Here is a 20,824-nt window from a genome sequence, read left to right as displayed (position 1 = left end):
GCTTTTATATTTCATATTTTCGGTGAACTTTTGAGATTAAGGAAATCAGGCACTCACAGAAGAGAATCATTTCAGCTTTTAATTTTAGCAATTAAATCCAATTAAGCCAATCCCTAAGGAACTGTTATAAAAGGAATAACCAGGTTTGGAGGCATTCAAAGGACTTCAGAACCAAAAGAATGTCAGACACAATGCTGAATGTAGAGATGGAAAAGAAAAGACTGGGAAGGAAAAGAGTGGCCTAAGGGCATCACGTAATGGGGATGGGGGAAGAGTTTAAAAATAGGAGAGAAATGTACTAGCGACAGAGGTGGGCTAGTAAACAGGAGAAAGAAGTGAAATGAGGGAAGACTAGAGAGAATGGACGGTCTGAGTAGGAAAAAGCATTGGCAAAGGCAATGGATCTATGTGAGAGATATTGGCTTTCCAGATGTTTTCTAGACATGTTGTCGAGCAGCATGGATTCTATGCAGCATGGCTAAATATTATTAAAAATAAGTGCTATACGCAATATTTTTTTTACTTTCTCTCATCATAGCGCTTTCTTTTATTATAACTTTTATAACGTTTTAGAACTTTTAACCATGCAGCCCAGCAGTCACGCTGCTCTACTACATGGCTAAAAGATATTGTCAAAGCAAACAGCTCTCACATACATCAGACCTTTTGGTTTTGCCATTGCTCGTATCTTTTCAAGCACATGGAGATTAAGTGATCTGGCCAGAATCACAGGTCGGGACTCAAACCTGGTTCCAGAGGCCCCAATTTTCAGCTCTAGGCTTCAGGCCACATCTGACTGAAAAGTTGTGGGCTCCTTCCAGTTTTAACAGTTTTTGAGGGAAGGCCCAATTGATGCTGGTGCAAAAACGAGAGAATCATTATCACTGCATGGACAAAAGCCGATCACTGGTGCTAGAGGAGTACAGAGACAACAGTCCTCAGGATGCACAACAGGTCTCTTCCTGACAGTATCAACCTAAGTTTAAAAGGAAAGCGTGGAGTTGAAGGTGACTGATTTTTTTAATTGGACACAATGCTCCAGGTGAGAACTTGAGAACTCAGCATTCAATACTAGAGCTACGGCACGACTAATGATTTGTATAGCTGTAACACAACGTATGTTTCCTCAAGGTCTTGCTCGACTTCTGTAGTTTTGCTGTATTGGTGGGTATTTTCTGTTGCACACCAGTATGAGTGTATAGGCACAGAAATGCAGTGGCAGTCACTTCAAATATTTCTTAGAAGACCAATGAATCCCTTTCTCATTCAGGTTGAATAGGCCAGCCAGGTTCTGTGCAGTAACTCTTGGCCAACTGAGGCCCTGACACTCTTTAACTGATGGTAGACTCAAGATTTCCAATGGGAGGGGGCTTGGGGCATTTTATCTTCTTTAAGGCACGATTTGCAACAACCATGTTTGATAAAACACTGGGCAAAGCTGACACAATAAATCGGAGCGGGGGGGGATGGGTTAAAACATACCATTGCCTCTGGCAGGCTGCATGACACAGGGTAAGAGCCTGTCTCATGCTTAGCTAGGGCATCTGAAAATCTGACAATGCTGGGCAGAATTGGTCACACATGAAAATCGCCTCTGAACGAACCGTAAGGCTTGGGATGCGATGTGACTGAGGAAAACAAAACATAGTTGTTATGATTAATTCACAAATTCCTTTCTTCACATGTATTGTTCTTCTCAGTGAGTGGCATTGCACACTGAATGGCATGAGGCTTGATTGCCAGTGTCCTGAGAAAACAGGGTGTTTGAGTAAACACTGCTGCACTGCACAAGTGAGTGACAAATTGAGCCTGATTAAATACCAGCACCAAAATTACAAGCAACAGCGAGGGATGGGTGTTAGATGAAGTGGGGGCAGAGGGGGGGGGCATCGAGGATGTAGGTCTAGCAAAATGAAACTAGTTGTTGTCGCTAGCAAATGAAAAAAAAGTAACAAGAGTGACGAGGAAGCCAACAAATGGCAGGTAATGAGCAGACTCCAAGCACTTTTTAGGTGTGTGTGTGTTTTTTAATTTTTATTTAAGGTTTTTTTTCCAGCAGAGATCTAAAATGGGAAGAGACTGTGAATTCAGTACAGAGTGCAAACAGGATGAGAGCGAAGAAGACAATACTGATATCCATGGCATACAAAAGGTCCAGCAAAGTAGAAGAAAAGAATGAATGTGAGGGAAAAGGAAGGAAGATGAACGCACACAGAAAGATATTTTCATATTGAAATTAATTCACAAGTTATCCCTTGATTACAACGTGCAGCAGTTATGTATCAACTGCATTGCATACTAAATTACAATCCCCAGCACACATTTTCTATTTCAAAGACATGACAGCAGTAACATCGAAAGTACACGCAATTACAGAAAACACAGTAATGAGGTTCTTCCTTTCTTTTATTCTTTTCCTCTTTTTTCTTTTTATTCATACAAGTTCTTAGCCGGCCAACACGTGTTTCATATTCGTATGGTAATCAAGGCACCGGAACTCGAACCTTGATATGGACGTTGTGACAACTCACACGACAACAGACCAAGAAAGTCGGTTATGAAAATGGACGGTATATGGAAAGTGAATAGCGTACCATACGAATATCTTCGCTTACGTACCCTGTTGGTTCGAATTATCACCAAAATTGAAAAAGATCAGGACAAGGGACTATTGAGCCTTGAAAAAATCGCAGGTCTATATTCCCAATGTGGCGACAAAACACATGTTGGCTGGCTAAGAACTTGTACGAATAAAAAAGAAAAAAAGAGGAAAAGAATAAAAGAAAGGCAGAACCCAATTACTGTGTTTTTTTGTAATTGCATGTGCTTTCGCATGTTACTGCTGTCATGTCTTTGGAAAAAAAAACGTGTGCTGGGGATTGTATTTTCGTTCATTTGTAGCCTAGGCCACAAGTTTTGGGGAGGCCGGTAGTTCCCTCCAACTTACAGCACCGTTGAATTAATACAGTCCTATATATTGATATTTTGTGACATCACCCTTGTGGCGCCAGTTTTGCTACCATCATACCACCGGTCTTTTGTTTTATGCATAGCATACTATGTTCCATTAACCGCCCATAGATTCTTTTAAAATGCATCTGGGATTTGGTAAACATCTAATGTTTTATTTAAAGGATTTATTGTGCAAAACCTAAGAAGATAGTCTGGAGTGATTCCAGCGCTTTTTAAGGAATTGTATAACATCTAACATCTTATGGTGCAGCTGCTCATATTTAGGTCATTTTAGTCTGTTGTTTGGCGAGAAAAAAAAGGACAGAGACATTATAAATTCTAGTTAACAAAACAATCATTTGGATTTCTGTAAGAACACCATATTTCAGTACTTTTTCTTATCAAAATTCCCAATATTTTCTTGCTATGCCATTTACTCTGGGAGACTTTCATGGTTGTAATTGCAAAACATTGAAAAGCCAGTCCTTCTTCGGGTTCCAAATGACCAACATTTTTGTCTCATGGAGTTACAGATCAGGATGCGAACAGCCTTCCACAGACTGACTCATCCAAAAACCCAATATTCAGGGGAGCATTGTGAAGTCAATCACGTATTGAGTACCGGTGAAAAAGGTCACACATTTTTTGATGCAGCACCTCTAATTTGACAACAAACTTGACACAGTTGCAAGAACTTGTCATGTAAATAGTGTTGAATAAAAGGGTGGAAAAGATTGGTTTGTCTCAAATAAGGAACACTGGCCTACCCTTCCACAACTTCTTTTTGAGTGGCATTGTGAAGATCAAAATACTATAGTGCAGATGCAGGCAGATATCGTAAACTTTCAGCCATAATGATGCAGACATTTTTACCTTCTGTGGCAACATTTGTCACATCATGGCACTTCTGTGTTAAAGGAGTGATCAAATAATAAGCTACCAGGTAAAGAGTTACTCTTCTGTGGGTTGAGTGGTGATATCCTTTGTCAACTGAAAAATGAAGTCAAGGGTTGCCAAAATCACAGCTTCAAAGAGACCCACTGTCTTCAATCCACAAGGAGACAAGAATGTACAGGTTCTTGGTCTGCATTGCTGCATAGAGCTGCCATTCCTTCTTCAAAGTTTCAAGCCTGCAGTTTTTTCAAACTGAAAATCCATGTAGAGAACAAACTTGTGGACATTTCTGCCACAAACAATATTTATCCTTTCTCACGAGACTGAGCTCTTTAAGAGGGTGGAGGTAACTTAACACACAGCCCACCAGGAGAGTTCTATACCGGCTTTGGATGTCCTACGCATTGAGGTCCAAATATAAAATGATTTGTGCAATTTCTGCCATTTACCTTCCCTAACTCTCAATATTGTCATACCCGTCTGGCTCCATGAAGCCAGGTGTCCCTACCTTTCTCGAAAGAACTACTAGCCACTTTATTAATTTATTAATTTTAAATGTGCTTAATGTAAATGTATTGAATGGTACAACAGTGATCACTGATCTCTTCACTCTTCTGAATATAAGCTCATCCCCAATCCAATATCAGAAATCACCTTATGGACACAACGTAATGCAAATTTGCTGTTAAGGCTGATTTAAAGTACCTACCCTGCCCAATGTTTTCGGATCATAAGGAAAACACACACAGACACCCAAACCGCTGTACAAAAAAAGTACATTTCTAAAGCTGGCCACTTGGTACAGTTGGAAATTTGTGATAAATTGCAAACAACACGAACAGACAGACCTCAACAAAAACCTGGCAAACTTAAGATAAAATTCAGACAATTTTTGATTTATTTGTCCACACCATAGTTACAATTCAACAAAAAAAACAGTTGGCTCATTGTATGCGCCTCCCTAAAAAATAGCAACTCTATTTAGATGGAACTAGCTAGATGTCTGCCTCATTGCAAACAACCATTTTTTAATCTGATAGTTCAGTGCACGTTCCTTGATGTGACATAACAAATCACATGGCACAGTCTAAGGGAAACGAAAAAGGCTCCTGTGCTGATGAAGTGCATCCCATGGACAAGAAAATAAGAAATGCAGCTAAATATCAGAAGATGTTAAGTGAAAAGTTAGGATATACGCAAATCGGAATACCAATTCATGCATTTCTGAATAAACCAAATGTTCACTTTGGGCGAGCTATGTACATTTGACTTAATACAATGCAAGAGATCACCACCCAGCTTATCTTTTAAAATAGTGTGCTTTCTAATCTATCATCCCACAGAATATGCTTAGGTCCAAAAAATAAATTCTTATAGAGGTTTCAAAAAAACAAATACATTCTATTAGTTAGATTTTTATAAAGAACTGACAGAGCAGATGAGAATTAATTTGAAGAGTTTCAGAAAGCAAAGGTAGGTGATGAGGGAGACTACTTAACTGGTGATATCAAGGTGATGTGCTACTGAGGACTGACATTTTGAAATAGCTTTTCAATATAGCTTCACTTCTAATAAAGTAAAGCTCATTTTATAAAATAGTTGCGAGTCAAATGATTAAGTGTGAGTTGTCCAACTCCGCATTAAGCTGTAAGATTTACAGTAAACTTAACAGGCTACATTTATTTCTCACAGGAACAGACTATTGAGCACATCTGTTGACCAATGCTAAGATTGACAGTAAAAAGTGTCCATCACGGAAATCTCTAATGAAGTCAAACACTTAATGATCTTGCCCACGTGCAAGATCTTGGTGCACATTTTATCAAGAGATAATATGGGTCCTAAAGGTGTGTTCTTTTATGGAAGGGGAAAAGGGGCATTAACAATTGCTTTTCCGTTTTTAAGGCTCCTCCCCTCTGACATTAATACTGTCTATCCAAAATAAAGGGGCAATTGCTTTGAAAAATACATACAGTTTCTCTGCACCATTTTCTTTGGAAGTATTTTTTATTACTAGACTTTCTTGATTTTCCAACACGCACTCACACATACACCTATATAATAGTTGAGAGCACTGCAGGGGCAGGTCCATGTGGCGTGGTGTGGTCGTACGGTGTTTGAAAAACTCAGTGAGTGTTTACCAACACAGTGAGGACTGGTTCCATCAACGTTTAAAAACTAGGCATTATAAAAAGCGAACTAGCATTTGAAAATTATGGGTTTGTGTTAAACTTTTTCTAACCAATGGCCAGAGAGACAAATATGTTGCCAGAAGGCTACCATACCACTTCCTCTTAAACCAAAGATTCATTGCGGGATGGGAAAAGATACAATTATGGCTTTTAAAATGGTCCACATTTCTGACATAGGTAAAGTGGTTCATACACATTTACTAGACACTTAAAACTTGTCCAGAACTTTGTGGAGAGACAACTTTCAGAAGGGACATTGAAGAGTGATCAACAGTTACTTTTAGACACCACTCACACTCATAGGAACCTGCAGGGAACTAATGTCAAGGCATCTATGGCACAGTAACTGATGACAGGGATGTAATTTGGAAGTCAACAGGGTTTGCAACTTTGATCCCCAAGTAATACCTTTCACTTTCATGCTATTTTGAAGTTATTTTTACTAATTTTACACTTAATTTCCATCTTTCGAGTCTTGTTCCTGTGATTTCATCAGGTTACTTACTTTAATTTCATTAAGGGAGGAGACACAAAAGTGCATGTGGGGATCCCTTTACTATACCTATGAATTTGTTGAAATGACACCAGGCTCGTACTTCGTACACATAAGGGTATTTTAAAAAATGGCCAACGACTTAATTTTGAAAACAACAAACCTGCAAGTATACTACTGGCTTGCTTTATGCGTTTAAGTGTCAATAAAGAAAACTATGAAAACAAGTAAATTCAATATGTTGAGATTAATTTTTCTTTTCTTGACTAGGGTATAGTATGTGCAGTTTTATGACCAATGTCAAATAAAAACTAGATAAAAATGTGTATCAAAGTGAGCATAAACATTCAACAAATATGTTAAGGATGTGCTGGACTATATCAGAGCAGTCCACACAATTTTTCTGGAGGAGATACAGGAGCTTAACAACTGCCTGGAGGCAGACTTTGCAGGTGTTAAAGTGTATCAATATGTGTTCACGATATCAGGTATAAGTATTGATGCAACCTGGATAGCAAGCACATGATTTAAGTGTCTTCCATTTTATTTGCTTCCATATAAAATAGGGCTCTGTATTTCTCTCTTGCAGATTCTACAACAGTAATATGTGCCACTGACATATTCTGTGGTTCTCCGAGTAAACTTAACATGGGCTAATCTCATTCCTAATGCAATAGTGCAACATGCGTTCTGCTATAGATTACATACTGTGAGTTGCTCTGCCTAACCACCCAAATGTGAAATCTGTACACATGATATTACCATCCTTGGGGTGGTATTAATGTATAGCGGTAGGGAGGGTCCTTAAGTGCCAGGGTCACAGGGACCAAGAGGAATAGGCTATTCGGTCAAGCACTACATACCTCTCACGTCATGCCCTGTGACACAGTCACATTTTTGTAGGGGAGCCACATTATAACTATTAAACATTAAACATTTATTTGCAGGCCAAGATGCGGTGAGGTATGCTTTCAGGGTGCAATTCCAAGTTTGAATATGCCAATCACATTCACCAAACCTCTATGTAACCATCATGTCACAGGTTATTGAAAGGGCTGAGTGGGTAGTAGGGATAGTATTTCTGGTGCCAATACTTGATTTGTTACATTATTTCAAGATTCAGCACCTAGGTCAAACATATTAAAGCACCAGTTTATACAATAGGCCCTTAATTCTGAACTTTCTTAAATGCTTTTCAATGCTCCCTTTATATTTTGCTTTTATTTGAGGGTCAACATTTAAGCTCATACGAGAAGCAAATCAGCAGCTAAATTATGAAGAAAGCAAATCAATTCTGTCCTGGTGAAAATGTTTTGGAGTTACAATGTTGACAAGAGAACGCACACACGATCAGCACATAATTTTTATAAAGGGAGTGACCAGTGTGTGAAAAGTGTTAAAAATGTTGTGGCAGTTGTGACATTTTTTTAACAAGACTGCACCAAAACCTGCAGAGATATCAATCACACGATTTGTGCTCCTGCAGTGCTGTGAGTGCTGTGCAATCAATGAAATGATTTTGAAAAATGCTTTTGAAAAAAAAATGAATAGGACAGTGACACTGGCTTTCAAATACAAGTTTATGACATGGAATAATGAAATAAAGATTCCACGTACTGAACAAGACAAATGAACACAAATGAACCGAGGTATTCTATTTACCAGAAAACAAGTGAAACAGAGAGTGACACACAATGATGATGCAGTGACACTAAGCATTTTATACCTTTCAAAATGCGTGAGATAAATATGCTGCAAATACTCACTTGTGGGGCTGTCAATACTTTCTACCCCAGTCAACTCCTGATCTTGAACGTAATATTGATTTTCCTCATGTTTAAGGCTCAAAGTGAAAACTGATGCAACATCTGGATGATCTAGAATTTTAAAAAGACAATTATACCACGAAGTAACAATTAATACAAATAAATACAAACTAGTACCCATTTAGCTAAATTTTTTTACCAACATTTTTTTCCATAAATTGTGCATGAAGTCTCTCAGGCCACTAGTAAAGTTTTGAAACTTTCTGTGCTGACACCCTTACTCCACTACTGTCTTTGCAAGATTTCAATTTGCTGCAAGTACTTAGACTTGGAAAACTTGGTACCTGAAAAAAATATGTTTGTATGTTAATTGCCTCTCACCTTTCACAGACAAAGCTGGCAACTATGGCACGATTCACCTCTTCATCCCTTCAATCTCTGCTTTACCCCTCTACCATACCGGATCAAATCCTTCAAACTCAAATGCTACAACTAAGCAGACAACATGCAATTCATTCTAATAATAGAAAATCCCATGGGTTTAAATACAACTAGTCCGGACACCTGTATCTGTGCTATTGAAAAATGGATGTTGGCAAATCACCTAAAACTCAACATCGCAAAAACGGATATCATGACCAACCGACACTGGCCCAAACACCAGCCCACAACAATATGTCTCAAATAACTTGAAGCTCTAACACTGTCTGAAGTAACGGACTTTAGACTCAGCCCTACAACTGATCCCACATGTTGATTAAGGTGAGCACCTTCCATACAATGGGAACCCTGATGTGCATCTTTCCTTACCTTGTGTACCACTGAAAAAGACCATTCTTACCTTCATAATATCGAAGGTTGATTACGCTAACAACTTGCACCTTGGTGCTCCTTCCTTCCCAATATGTAAATAACAAAGAATTCAGAACATTATAGCAGGAATAATACTTCATTTACATCCAAGGAAGTGACAATGCCAGTTCTCCAAGTACTAAATTGCTTCCTGTCGCAAGGTGATTGGATTTCAAGACACTGTGCATCGTCTACAGAGACATCCAAGAAAAAGACTCAAAGTAAACTGAATTTCAAACGCTATTCTCAAAACAGAACCTTATGTTCAAGACTATCACCCAGGGTCACAATGCCTTCGTATAAGAAAAAGACCATTATTCTGCCATCTCAGTACATGCGGTAAAAACATTTGATATTCTTTGCCAGACAAAAAATGCAATATACACAACACCTAAAATTCAGAAATTATGTAAAAGCCGGCCATTCTGGAGATAAAACACAATTTACTTGACTTGCTGATGTCAGTATCAAATGACAGCCATTTGATTACTGAATACATAACCAAAGAAAATGAGACTTGCCTTGATCACTACAACTCACTCTACTCAAGAACGGCTACATATCCCCTGAACCCCATATTAGGATCCTTTTGAGACTGACTAATCGGCGTAGTCCTTTCATCTATAGCAGGGGTCCCCAAACCGGTCCTGGAGGGCCGGATCCATGCCAGATTTTTGGGATATCCCCATTGAGATACATGTAGTTTTTTGAAAAATCTGGCATGGATCCGGCCCTCCAAGACCGGTTTGGGGACCCCTGATCTATAGTGTCCAAACTACCTTAGCAACCACTGCAACAATTAGAATGTTGCAGGCATTTGTAATCGGGGTAATACACAATATACACACCCAGGAACAATTGATACATAATAAAGCTGTGACTCGCCACATATTTATTACACACAGCATAAGAAATATACATACCACGCAGTCCAGACATAACGTTCGTAGCACACAGAACCACTGCAGTACTGGCTTTTATCATCAAAGCTCCATAACGGTCCAACATATCTAAACACTTAGTAGCAAATTAGTTGGCACGCACTTGTTAAGAAGATCTGCTAGCTAATTTCAACCACAGCTTGTGCACCTATATCTTACACTTTGCTTCTTCAGCACAAGTGCTGTGCCCCAAAACAAGACAGAGCACTTCACGGGCCATTCACACTTCCCACATGGGCTAACAAGAAAGACAGCACCATTGAACGTACACACCCAGACAATATGGCATGCCACCAGCTGTGGGAATGTGCTTCAGTGTTCTACATTGAGGTGTTCAGTGCTATATAAATGCTGCTTTGCTTCTTACCAATTTAAGGGTTTCACAGAATGTTGGTTCTGTCTTGTCCATCTAAAAAGCTAATGACTGTCTTTGAAAATAAATATGCTTTAATACTTTAGTATAGTTGTGATTTAAAATGCATGTTCTTGTAATGTGTTCTGAGATGTTGAACTTGTATTTGGGAATATTATAAAATATCCCATGATGGAGAGATCTGCTTCCATCATCACTTTTCTTCTGATAAAGATGTTTCAGAAAATTATGTGCCCAGGGCAGACGTATCTGGGCAGCCTCCTGTTACAGGACCGAACTAATAGCCATCCATTTAGACCTTCATCTTTCAGAAGTCGACAGAATAGGTATTACTAACCAGTATTACAAACACTTTTATAATTTCTGAACCAAGAATCCTTCTCGAGGAGCACCTAAAACAGAATATAAATTGTAGCTAATCTTTTTAGGTTTCACATTATTCAGGTTGCTCGCAATTAATCCACAGTATATCGCGTCCAGCGGTACCATTTGCCTCAGCAGGGATCTGAATACTGACCTTTCCAGATATGAATTGGAAATTAAAGTTAATTGGTTTGTTGTTTTTTCCTCTCACACTTTTTAACCCCAATTTAAGTCCTGTATATTTTCAACCCCTTTGGATTGAGTTTCTTTCTCAGATCAAAAGACTTCAAATGAAAATGTAGATGTACTCTGGTGGACATGATGCTCGATCTAGTGTCTGCAACAGCATACCTCCCTCAGCATGGTTGCTGAAGAGGTGGAATCCGTCATAATAATGTTATAAAGTCCATTCCCAGAAAAAAAGAGCACTTTAAATTGAAGGTTAAATAATTTCATTTACAAGCACCTCACCATTTGTGGGGTCAGCCCACCCCATTGGACTTTGGAAATTTAGTTCCGATTATTGGTCAGCAAAAGGAATTCAGCAGTTGTTTCATGTACTGGCAAGGATTGCCCTTCTTCATCCTCAATTGTTCGTTTTCTATCTAATGTTTTACCGATCTATTGTTCAATTTCTATCTACTGCCATGCTGGTAAGACATTGAGATTGTTACTGTTGAGCAAAGATTGGGGCCACTGAATGTGTTTTGAAAGGGGATGAAACACCGATGAGGACATCCCAGCTTCCAGGCTCAGGTGTTAGCACACAGTCTGTAGACGAAAATGTGAATCTTCTTCCTAAGCCTTGGTGCACACTGAACCCTTGATAACTGAATCAGATATGCCAACATTGCCTAGCTATTACCCCACTGGCTCCCCAACCGCTGAGAAGAAAAGGGGTATAATGCGGTTTACATACCAGAAGGCAAAGACAAATGGAAATCCTCAACATATTTTTCATTGCTTCTTGTCTTAGTACCGTTGTAGTGGACAATAAAAAATTAGTTACTTACCTGTAACTCCAGTTCTCCAACATTGATATCTTTGATATATTCACATAATAATGAATACTTCCCTGTCGTTAGGCGGGGAATTTCAAGTTCATTACTATAGCAGAAATAGCACATCCACCTCATTTTAAAGGACTCAAACTTCAGACAATGAGGTGAAAGTTTAAGCTCTTCTACTCCCCGTGGAGGCCACCATAGCTCAAATTTCAAAGCACAGGTTTGTGAATAAAATATGTGTGACCCTCTGATATCAATGTTTGAGAAATGGAGTTACCAGTAGATAACTAATTGCTTCTCCAGCACTGAATCTTTTATATATTCACATGGTTGAATTAGAATAACAAGCAGTACATATTATAAAATACAACAAAGCAAGAAGCAGAGTCATCTTTAATGAAACGTGTTTCAAAACTGTTTGTCCCCCCGCTGTGTCAGCCTATGCATCCACATCTAGTAGCGCTTTCTAAACATATGCCTGCTCCTCCAGGTGGCGGCAAGGCAGATGTCCTTCAAGGGTACCCCAGTACAGTGTGCCACAGTGGAAACCATTCAGAAAAGGGGGTGGTGATGAACAGAGTGTCTGAATTAAGCAGACCACTCTTACCCAGTCCAAAGATCAGGGTTTGATCCATCACCGTTATTTATCTCACTGCACCATCCCAGCTCAGAACCTGGCTATATGCAAATCAGTCTGTCCCTGGCCCAGTGCATGATGGGAACAGGGCAGACTAAACTACCAAGCCAATTCTTCACCAGAAAGGAGACAAGCTACCGGGGACCGGTTTCTGGTATTTCAGCCTTCTTCGGCCCGGCTTGCTTGAATCCTGATGGTGCAGTGAGAAAGGGACTCATGTCTGAGTATACCCTGCCACACCTATAGTGGCCAAAAACGATTCAGAAAAGGGGGTGGTGATGAACAGAGTGTCTGAATTAAGCAGACCACTCTTACCCAGTCCAAAGATCAGGGCTGGATCCATCACCGTTATTTATCTCACTGCACCATCCCAGCTCAGAACCTGGCTATATGCAAATCAGTCTGTCCCTGGCCCAGTGCATCATGGGAACAGGGCAGACTAAACTACCAAGCCAATTCTTCACCAGAAAGGAGACAAGCTACCGGGGACCGGTTTCTGGCATTTCAGCCTTCTTCGGCCCGGCTTGCTTGAATCCTGATGGTGCAGTGAGAAAGGGACTCATGTCTGAGTATACCCTGCCACACCTATAGTGGCCAAAAACGATTCAGAACAAGCATTTGCAATGCAATGGTCTCGGCATCATTAAAGGTAGAGCTATTGGCATTGCTCATGACATCTTTTTTCTTTAAATCAAAAATAAATGGGCATTGTCATTAACATTGCCAATACACAGCACTCTGCACTCAACAGCACACAATGCTCTGCACACTTGCTCTGCACTCACTGCTCTGCACACTCACTCTGCACACTCACTACTCTGCACACTCACTACTCTGCACACTCACTACTCTGCACACTCACTACTCTGCACACTCACCACTCTGCACACTCACCACTCTGCACACTCACCACTCTGCACACTCACCACTCTGCACACTCACCACTCTGCACACTCACCACTCTGCACACTCACCACTCTGCACACTCACCACCACCACTCTGCACACTCACCACTCTGCACACTCACCACTCTGCACACTCACCACTCTGCACACTCACCACTCTGCACACTCACCACTCTGCACACTCACCACTCTGCACACTCACCACTCTGCACACTCACCACCACCACTCTGCACACTCACCACTCTGCACACTCACCACTCTGCACACTCACCACTCTGCACACTCACCACTCTGCACACTCACCACTCTGCACACTCACCACTCTGCACACTCACCACTCTGCACTCACCACTCTGCACTCACCACTCTGCACTCACCACTCTGCACTCACCACTCTGCACTCATCACTCTGCCCTCACCACTCTGCCCTCACCACTCTGCCCTCACCACTCTGCCCTCACCACTCTGCCCTCACCACTCTGCCCTCACCACTCTGCCCTCACCACTCTGCCCTCACCACTCTGCACTCACCACTCTGCACTCACCACTCTGCACTCACCACTCTGCACTCACCACTCTGCACTCACCACTCTGCACTCACCACTCTGCACTCACCACTCTGCACTCACCACTCTGCACTCACCACTCTGCACTCACCACTCTGCCCTCACCACTCTGCCCTCACCACTCTGCCCTCACCACTCTGCCCTCACCACTCTGCCCTCACCACTCTGCCCTCACCACTCTGCCCTCACCACTCTGCCCTCACCACTCTGCACTCACCACTCTGCACTCACCACTCTGCACTCACCACTCTGCACTCACCACTCTGCACTCTGCACTCACCACTCTGCACTCACCACTCTGCACTCACCACTCACCACTCACCACTCTGCCCTCACCACTCACCACTAAAAATACAGAAAGCGGACACCTCCCTGTTAGAATCCGAGGGAAGCGAAGACGCGCCCAGAGATGACCACGTGAGCTCGTTCGCATGGGGAAGGAACATCGCTTAATCTTAAATACCATGAAGTGATTGTACTGTGGAAGAACGCCGCTACTCGGCCAGCATGGGCTCCAACTTGTTAAGCTCTTGGGATAACTAAATTAATTAGCGTGAATGCCCTTGTGGGAAATCAGCCCATTCTCTTGTACAAGCCGCCCGTGAATACAAAGAAAACACAGGCTACCTGATGTACGGCAGCCAACCAAAACACCGGCGGAAAGCAATTACTTTCCGTCAGGCCCGTACACTTCTCATAATAAGCGCCAATGGACGCGACATAAAGCAATCTGCAATGCATCTTTGTTCTGCGAAATAACCGCTCGTGGCCCGCACCGCTATTGTTTAGGCACTAATCAAATGCTACAGCTGGCTGCGCCGCACGACGCCAACATAAATAAGGTCGGCACTTTCACACTCACCCCTTGCTTGCAGCCATTGTAACTCCACAGACCACACTTTGTCCCCAGCAGTCTCTTAGTATCGCGGCCGCCCCGGAAGTCAGGCACGGTCGCCTGTGACGGGGGCGGAGCCACGTTCAGACCGGAAGAGGAGGCAGGCGGAGTCGTTGCGTCTCGCGGCCCGGGGCTCCTGTGAGCGGTGTAGAGCCCCGGGGCCGCGCCAGCAGGAGGTTGGGCGCCGCGTGCTGAGGTAAGGTAAGTTCCAAAAGGCTGGAGCGGGATTGGTGCACGTGTGTGTGTGTGTGTATGCTCGTGTGTGTATGTATGTGTGCGACGGTGACGGCGGGGGGGGGGCCTCGGTGCACGTGTGTGTGCGCGCGTGTGTGTATGTGTCAGGGGTGGTGTCTCTGTATGTATGTATGTGCGTGCGTGCATGGGCGCTTGTGTGTGTGTATGCGCATGCGTGTGTGGTGCTTGCGCTTCCCAGGAGACAGCGCCTGGCCACAGCGCGCGTTCCAGTTACAAATCGCCTGGAAGGATGCGCGCGGCCGGGACTGTCTCCTGGGAAGCATAGTCGCTGACAAAAGATCTCCGGCGGAGACGCGCTTCCGCGCGTTGACGCCGAGACCTAAAAAGGGGTGGTGATGAACAGAGTGTCTGAATTAAGCAGACCACTCTTACCCAGTCCAAAGATCAGGGCTTGATCCATCACCGTTATTTATCTCACTGCACCATCCCAGCTCAGAACCTGGCTATATGCAAATCAGTCTGTCCCTGGCCCAGTGCATCATGGGAACAGGGCAGACTAAACTACCAAGCCAATTCTTCACCAGAAAGGAGACAAGCTACCGGGGACCGGTTTCTGGCATTTCAGCCTTCTTCGGCCCGGCTTGCTTGAATCCTGATGGTGCAGCGAGAAAGGGACTCATGTCTGAGTATACCCTGCCACACCTATAGTGGCCAAAAACGATTCAGAAAAGGTGGTGGTGATGAACAGAGTGTCTGAATTAAGCAGACCACTCTTACCCAGTCCAAAGATCAGGGCTTGATCCATCACCGTTATTTATCTCACTGCACCATCCCAGCTCAGAACCTGGCTATATGCAAATCAGTCTGTCCCTGGCCCAGTGCATCATGGGAACAGGGCAGACTAAACTACCAAGCCAATTCTTCACCAGAAAACCAGGCACCTGCTGGAATGTGCCCTCACCTTTCCACAGAGAGGATGGTTAGCTTTAACATGACAGAAAGAGATGCAGACTGAGAGCCAAGGTGGTATCCCCTGTTTGGACTGGGCTTGACCTTTTCATATTTGACTAAACAACACAAAGCTGGTGTGATATGTGTATGTCCTTTGTCTGGTCTATATAGAATTTGAGACATTAACAGAAGTCCATAAAAATGTAAAAACATTTCTGCTGGTAAAGATGGGTTTGGAAAGAAAGATCAGAGAATACAGGTTCATTAAGGTGAAAGTCAATAAGAATGTTTGGAATTAATTTAGGGTTGGATCTGAGAACTACCCTGTCCTCCATGAAATGGAGAAAAGGCTCCCTGATGATGAATGATTGAATATCTAACACTTTACTGGCGGATGTTAGAGCTAGGAGAAGTGCTATTTTGCAAGAAACAAATTTTAAGACTGCTTTATGTTTAGGCTCAAAAGGAAGTAACATCAGCAGACTGAGAACTGTATTAAGTTCCCATGGAACCGGAGGATGTGGAAGAGCTGTAAATGCTCTAAAGAGACCTTTCATAAACTGTTTAATGATCCTTTAGGAAAACAGAGCAGACGTCGACTGAAGAATATTTGAGTCCACTTCTGGCCAAATACTAAATGAAGTCAATAGATTTTATTTGAAGTAGATTATGACATTACTCCTGTACCAACACAGAAATGATGCTTTTTTAACATTGTAAGTCTTACAAGTCATTGAAGTTCGAGCCTGTGCCAAAATATGTTTACTTTCCTGTGGCAGATCTAAATGCCAAATTCTAGGTGGTCAGGTACCATGCTGTTACATTCCCGGGTTAGGCCCATGTAGCAAAGCAGTTTGTTTCTCACATTGTCCTCACAATAACATTACAGCTGCAAAAGTTTTCACATATTTGCGTGCACAACAATGTTGGATTCGTTTCCCCGAAACTAAACATGTTTACACATCTAGAGTCACACTGCTAGATGTGTTCAAGGTCTCTTTTAGCACAATGTACAAATGTCACCTCTATCTTCACCCACGGGCCGACAGAGCTATCTACATATCCATCACTAATCTCTATGCACATCGCAAGGCTGCTTTCTGTTATGAAAGATGAGCATCCCGATAGATTAGGAGAGGAGGCACTTCAGCTGAAGGTCGTTGCATGCTGAGACTTCACCACACAGCAGTCTGACATCTTGTGAGGGGTGTTCAGTTTGTGACCAAGACGGGGTCCTTCATCCTCACCTATCAGGTAATGGGGTTGGATTGTCCCTTGGAGGGATTCTGGGCTCTACACCTACACACACTCTAGGTACACTTAGAGTAGGGTTTGCATCATAGTACACTAAATAACTGCCTTGTTTTATATGGCTGCATATATTCACTGTTTTAGCAACAGGGTAAAATTATATCTACTAGTTACTCTTTTGGTGCTCGCAATCACCTTTTTCTGCTTCTGTCTATTAATCATTGCAGCATCAGTATTTTATACAAGAATAATGTTCGTTCAATAAAACGTATTGAAAACCTTCCACTGTGTAGTCTCTGTATACTTCTCTGAGAATAAGTAAGCACGAGTGATTGGACAAAAGGTTCTGTACTGTTTCCACGAACCCTGAGGAGTCAGGGTTGTCCTGTTCAGTGGTTGCCAGAAACCATTCACTCCCTGCTAAGGTTAGGGGGGCTTATGGTGGCACTGTGAACTTCTGGTCTATAGGCCAATAAATCCTGAGCTTTGTCCGGAATCAGTCTAGGCACCAAGCGCCTAGTTTATGCTGTCCAAACAAAGGCGCAGATCCTAGGCATTAGTAGGAACTAAACAAGACTACTGCCAACTTGGGTGAATTGGGATTGGGTGGGCGGGGGTGGAGGGGATCTCTCCATGATGTTGGAAAGTATCCTGGGATGCACCTTGAGAGGAATGGCTGGACATGCTGAAAACTGCAGTGGTTCGCTGTACATGTACTGGAGAGGCCACACCGGAGCAATGAGGATCAGAGTGCAATGGTCTATCTTCGCCTTCTTCAACATCCTGGAGATCCAGGGAAAAGGAGGACAGGTGTTGGCAAATATCCTGGCCCAACTGATCAAAAGAGCATTGCCCATCATCCATGAATGTTAGAACCTGCTCGCAAAGCACAGGCATTTCTTGTGGTTCGGAGCGGCAAACAGATGGATTCTGAGGTGACCGCAATGTTTGGAAACGTCATCCACCTGTTTCTGTTCTAGTTCCTACGTGTGACAATGTGACATTTGCTGACTGAGTGCATCCGCTTGATCGTTCTGGCCCCCAGGCAGATGTCCTAGGGTGATGTCTATCCTGTGAGAAATGGCCCAGTTCCACAGCAACTAAACCTCTTCTGAAAGGAGTTTGGACTGTGTTCCTCCTTGTTTGGATGATGTGTTGTCTGTTCTCAGTAGGACTGGTTCACCTGCCAAGTTTATAAACCTAGTTATATGGCGCGGAGTTCCAACACATTGATGTGGAGCCTCTTCTCTGAATCTGACCAGAGGCCTCTGGTTGAAAGTTCTTGCTGGTGAGGTCCCCATCCATTGGGTGCATCTGTAATGAGTATTAATAGTTTTGTTATTGGCAAAAAATATCTACATTTAGCTTTGCTGGGATCCTCCACCACATTAAAGCTTGCTTCAAGCGCCTTGTGACATGGACTTTATCTTACCATGAGAATTCTATCTGTTTCCATTACAAATCCAGTTCTTGCTGGTCATGTCTCTTACGGAGCCTGCAAAACAGTGTGAGGCCTTTACATGATTTTTGTCAGGCCCAACAGATTGATTGATTGCTGTATATTTGTTGGCCTGACAACCCCTGTCTGCAGAGTGAACCTGATGGCCTAATGCAGCCTGCTCATCTACTGAACAATTACACAAGAGGATGTGCAATTCCACGTTCCCCTTCCTGAGGTGTCATGGGCTTAAACACTACCCTTGGATGATATCCTATTGTATGCAACCACTATACTATTGTTCTGTATGTGCATACTACAAATACTGCTAAAGTTGACTGTATTGTTGGCTGTTGTTTATCTTTTTAAAATATAACTGAAAAAAATTAAAAAAGAATTTAAAATAAACTTGCTTTGTGCATTTGGAGGCGTGGCATGCTCTCCATTTTGGTGGTTCTACACAACGGGCTGAAAGACGCACACACACACACACACACACACACACATATTACAGGAAAAACAGGACATAGGTTTCGTTTGCTTGTTTCTTATTCAATGGCTTATCTTGTCAATTTTGTTTGTCCCTCCTCTGGAGTATTGTCTCTTTACTTTAGTGCTTCTACCGCTCACTTTTAGGGAACTGCGTTTTTACATTTCGCCTTCACATCGCCTTCACGATGCTTGTAAAATCTCTTGTATTAAAACCGTACTTAAGATTGGCTGGCTCCCACGTCACTCTTGTTTCCTTGCTGGTCAGCGCCTCCTCCTTGCCTCGGTCATCGTGCAGTGGAGCTTGGATGAAATACTGCTTCCGATGGCCAGGGTTCTTCCACTGGCTGCGTGTTTTTGGAGGTACTTTTTAGGTCTCGTGGCGTTAACCGCGCAAAAGCGCGGTCTCGCCAGAGACCTTTTGTCAGCGACACAGCTTTCCAGGAGACAGGAGCTGGCCGCGCGTATCTTGAAGAAGGCGATCGGAGCGGGCCACGCGTGTGCGAACACGCTCGCTGTGGCTATCTCCTGTCTCCTGGGAAGATACAACACACACGCATGCGCACACACAGAGACACACACACGAGCGCACATACACGCACGCACACATACAGAGAAACCCCCCCACACGCACGCACACATACAGACACCCTCCCGCCGTCGCATACACACAAGCGCACCAAAACCTTACACGCACGCACACATACAGAGACACCCCTGCCCCCCCCACCACCCCCTCCTAGAACTAAAGGGCCACTTACCGCCACTCCGGGCTTCTTCAGCCTCCGCGGGGCTCTCCCTCTGGCATGGGAGCCCCGCGTCACCACTCCTCCTATGGGCCGCTACTCCGTGGGCGCGGGCTTCAGAAGACGGAAGTCCCGCCCCACGACAGGTTTCGGTTTCACTCACGTCTTAACAGCTTTCTTCAATGCTTGTTGGAACTGGCAGCGGCAGGTCGGAAACTGAGCTGCAGGGTTCTTGTGTGTGCACAGCTTTGTTCCAGTGGCGCACGAGCCTCGACTAAACTTGTGATCGAGGCGCCTTATCGTAGAAGTCCGGGTTTGTCTGCTGCGGATGCCAAGCTTCACCATGCTGACTGCAAGGAGAGCCCTGCTGCTGCTGTGCCTGGCTTGTGCCGCCGCTCCGATTCGAGGTAAGGGCCAGCCTTTTGTTGTGGGCAAACATGTGGCCAGATCGCAGCACATCTAGGAGCCAGATGCGAGTGCCTGCTGGATTCTGTAAGACATAGAAGAAAGACCGATATAGGGACATGGACGCGGGCTATTCCGAGTCCTGGAGCTGATACAATACGTTTTAATGTTCTTGTTTGTGCCGTTGAGGGTCGTGCGCGAGGGAAGCGCAGAGGGTATTTCGGGCTTGGAGTTGTGCTTGGAAAGTCGGCGCTACTATTTCTGTAGTCTCGTGGAGGAACCGAAGAGAGCGACCCGCACAGTCCCCGACTTCACCTGGCCCGTTCACGGGGGAGGCAGGGAGCACCCTCCAGGCCTTCCCTGCTGGTTTCCGTCAGGGGTGACCGCATAGTCCTTCCTGTGGTGCACTCCTATTCCTTCCCTTGGTGTATTAGGCCTCGCGATGAAATGCTTTTGTGAGGAGTCAGATGTTCCAATAGTTATGCGACCTTTGGACGGGGTTCCTCTCTCT

At 43.4% G+C, this 20,824-nt stretch overlaps 1 protein-coding gene across 3 annotated transcripts in view; it reads right to left on the bottom strand.

The window, feature by feature from the left end:
- Positions 1 to 20,824, bottom strand: part of LOC147718915 (uncharacterized) — a 143,897-nt gene that overhangs the window by 59,482 nt on the left and 63,591 nt on the right. For all 3 annotated transcript variants that reach the window (XM_086964665.1, XM_086964662.1, XM_086964663.1), the window contains exon 5: positions 8,298 to 8,408. In XM_086964665.1, the coding sequence (XP_086820791.1) occupies positions 8,298 to 8,408 (111 nt within the window). The remainder of the gene's footprint in view (positions 1 to 8,297; positions 8,409 to 20,824) is intronic.

The sequence above is a fragment of the Lissotriton vulgaris genome, chromosome 4_1 (genome assembly GCF_964263255.1).
Source record: "Lissotriton vulgaris chromosome 4_1, aLisVul1.2, whole genome shotgun sequence".
Taxonomy (NCBI): domain Eukaryota; kingdom Metazoa; phylum Chordata; class Amphibia; order Caudata; family Salamandridae; genus Lissotriton; species Lissotriton vulgaris.
Note: the sequence above shows the minus strand (reverse complement) of the source record. Positions and strands in the feature narration are given on the sequence as shown.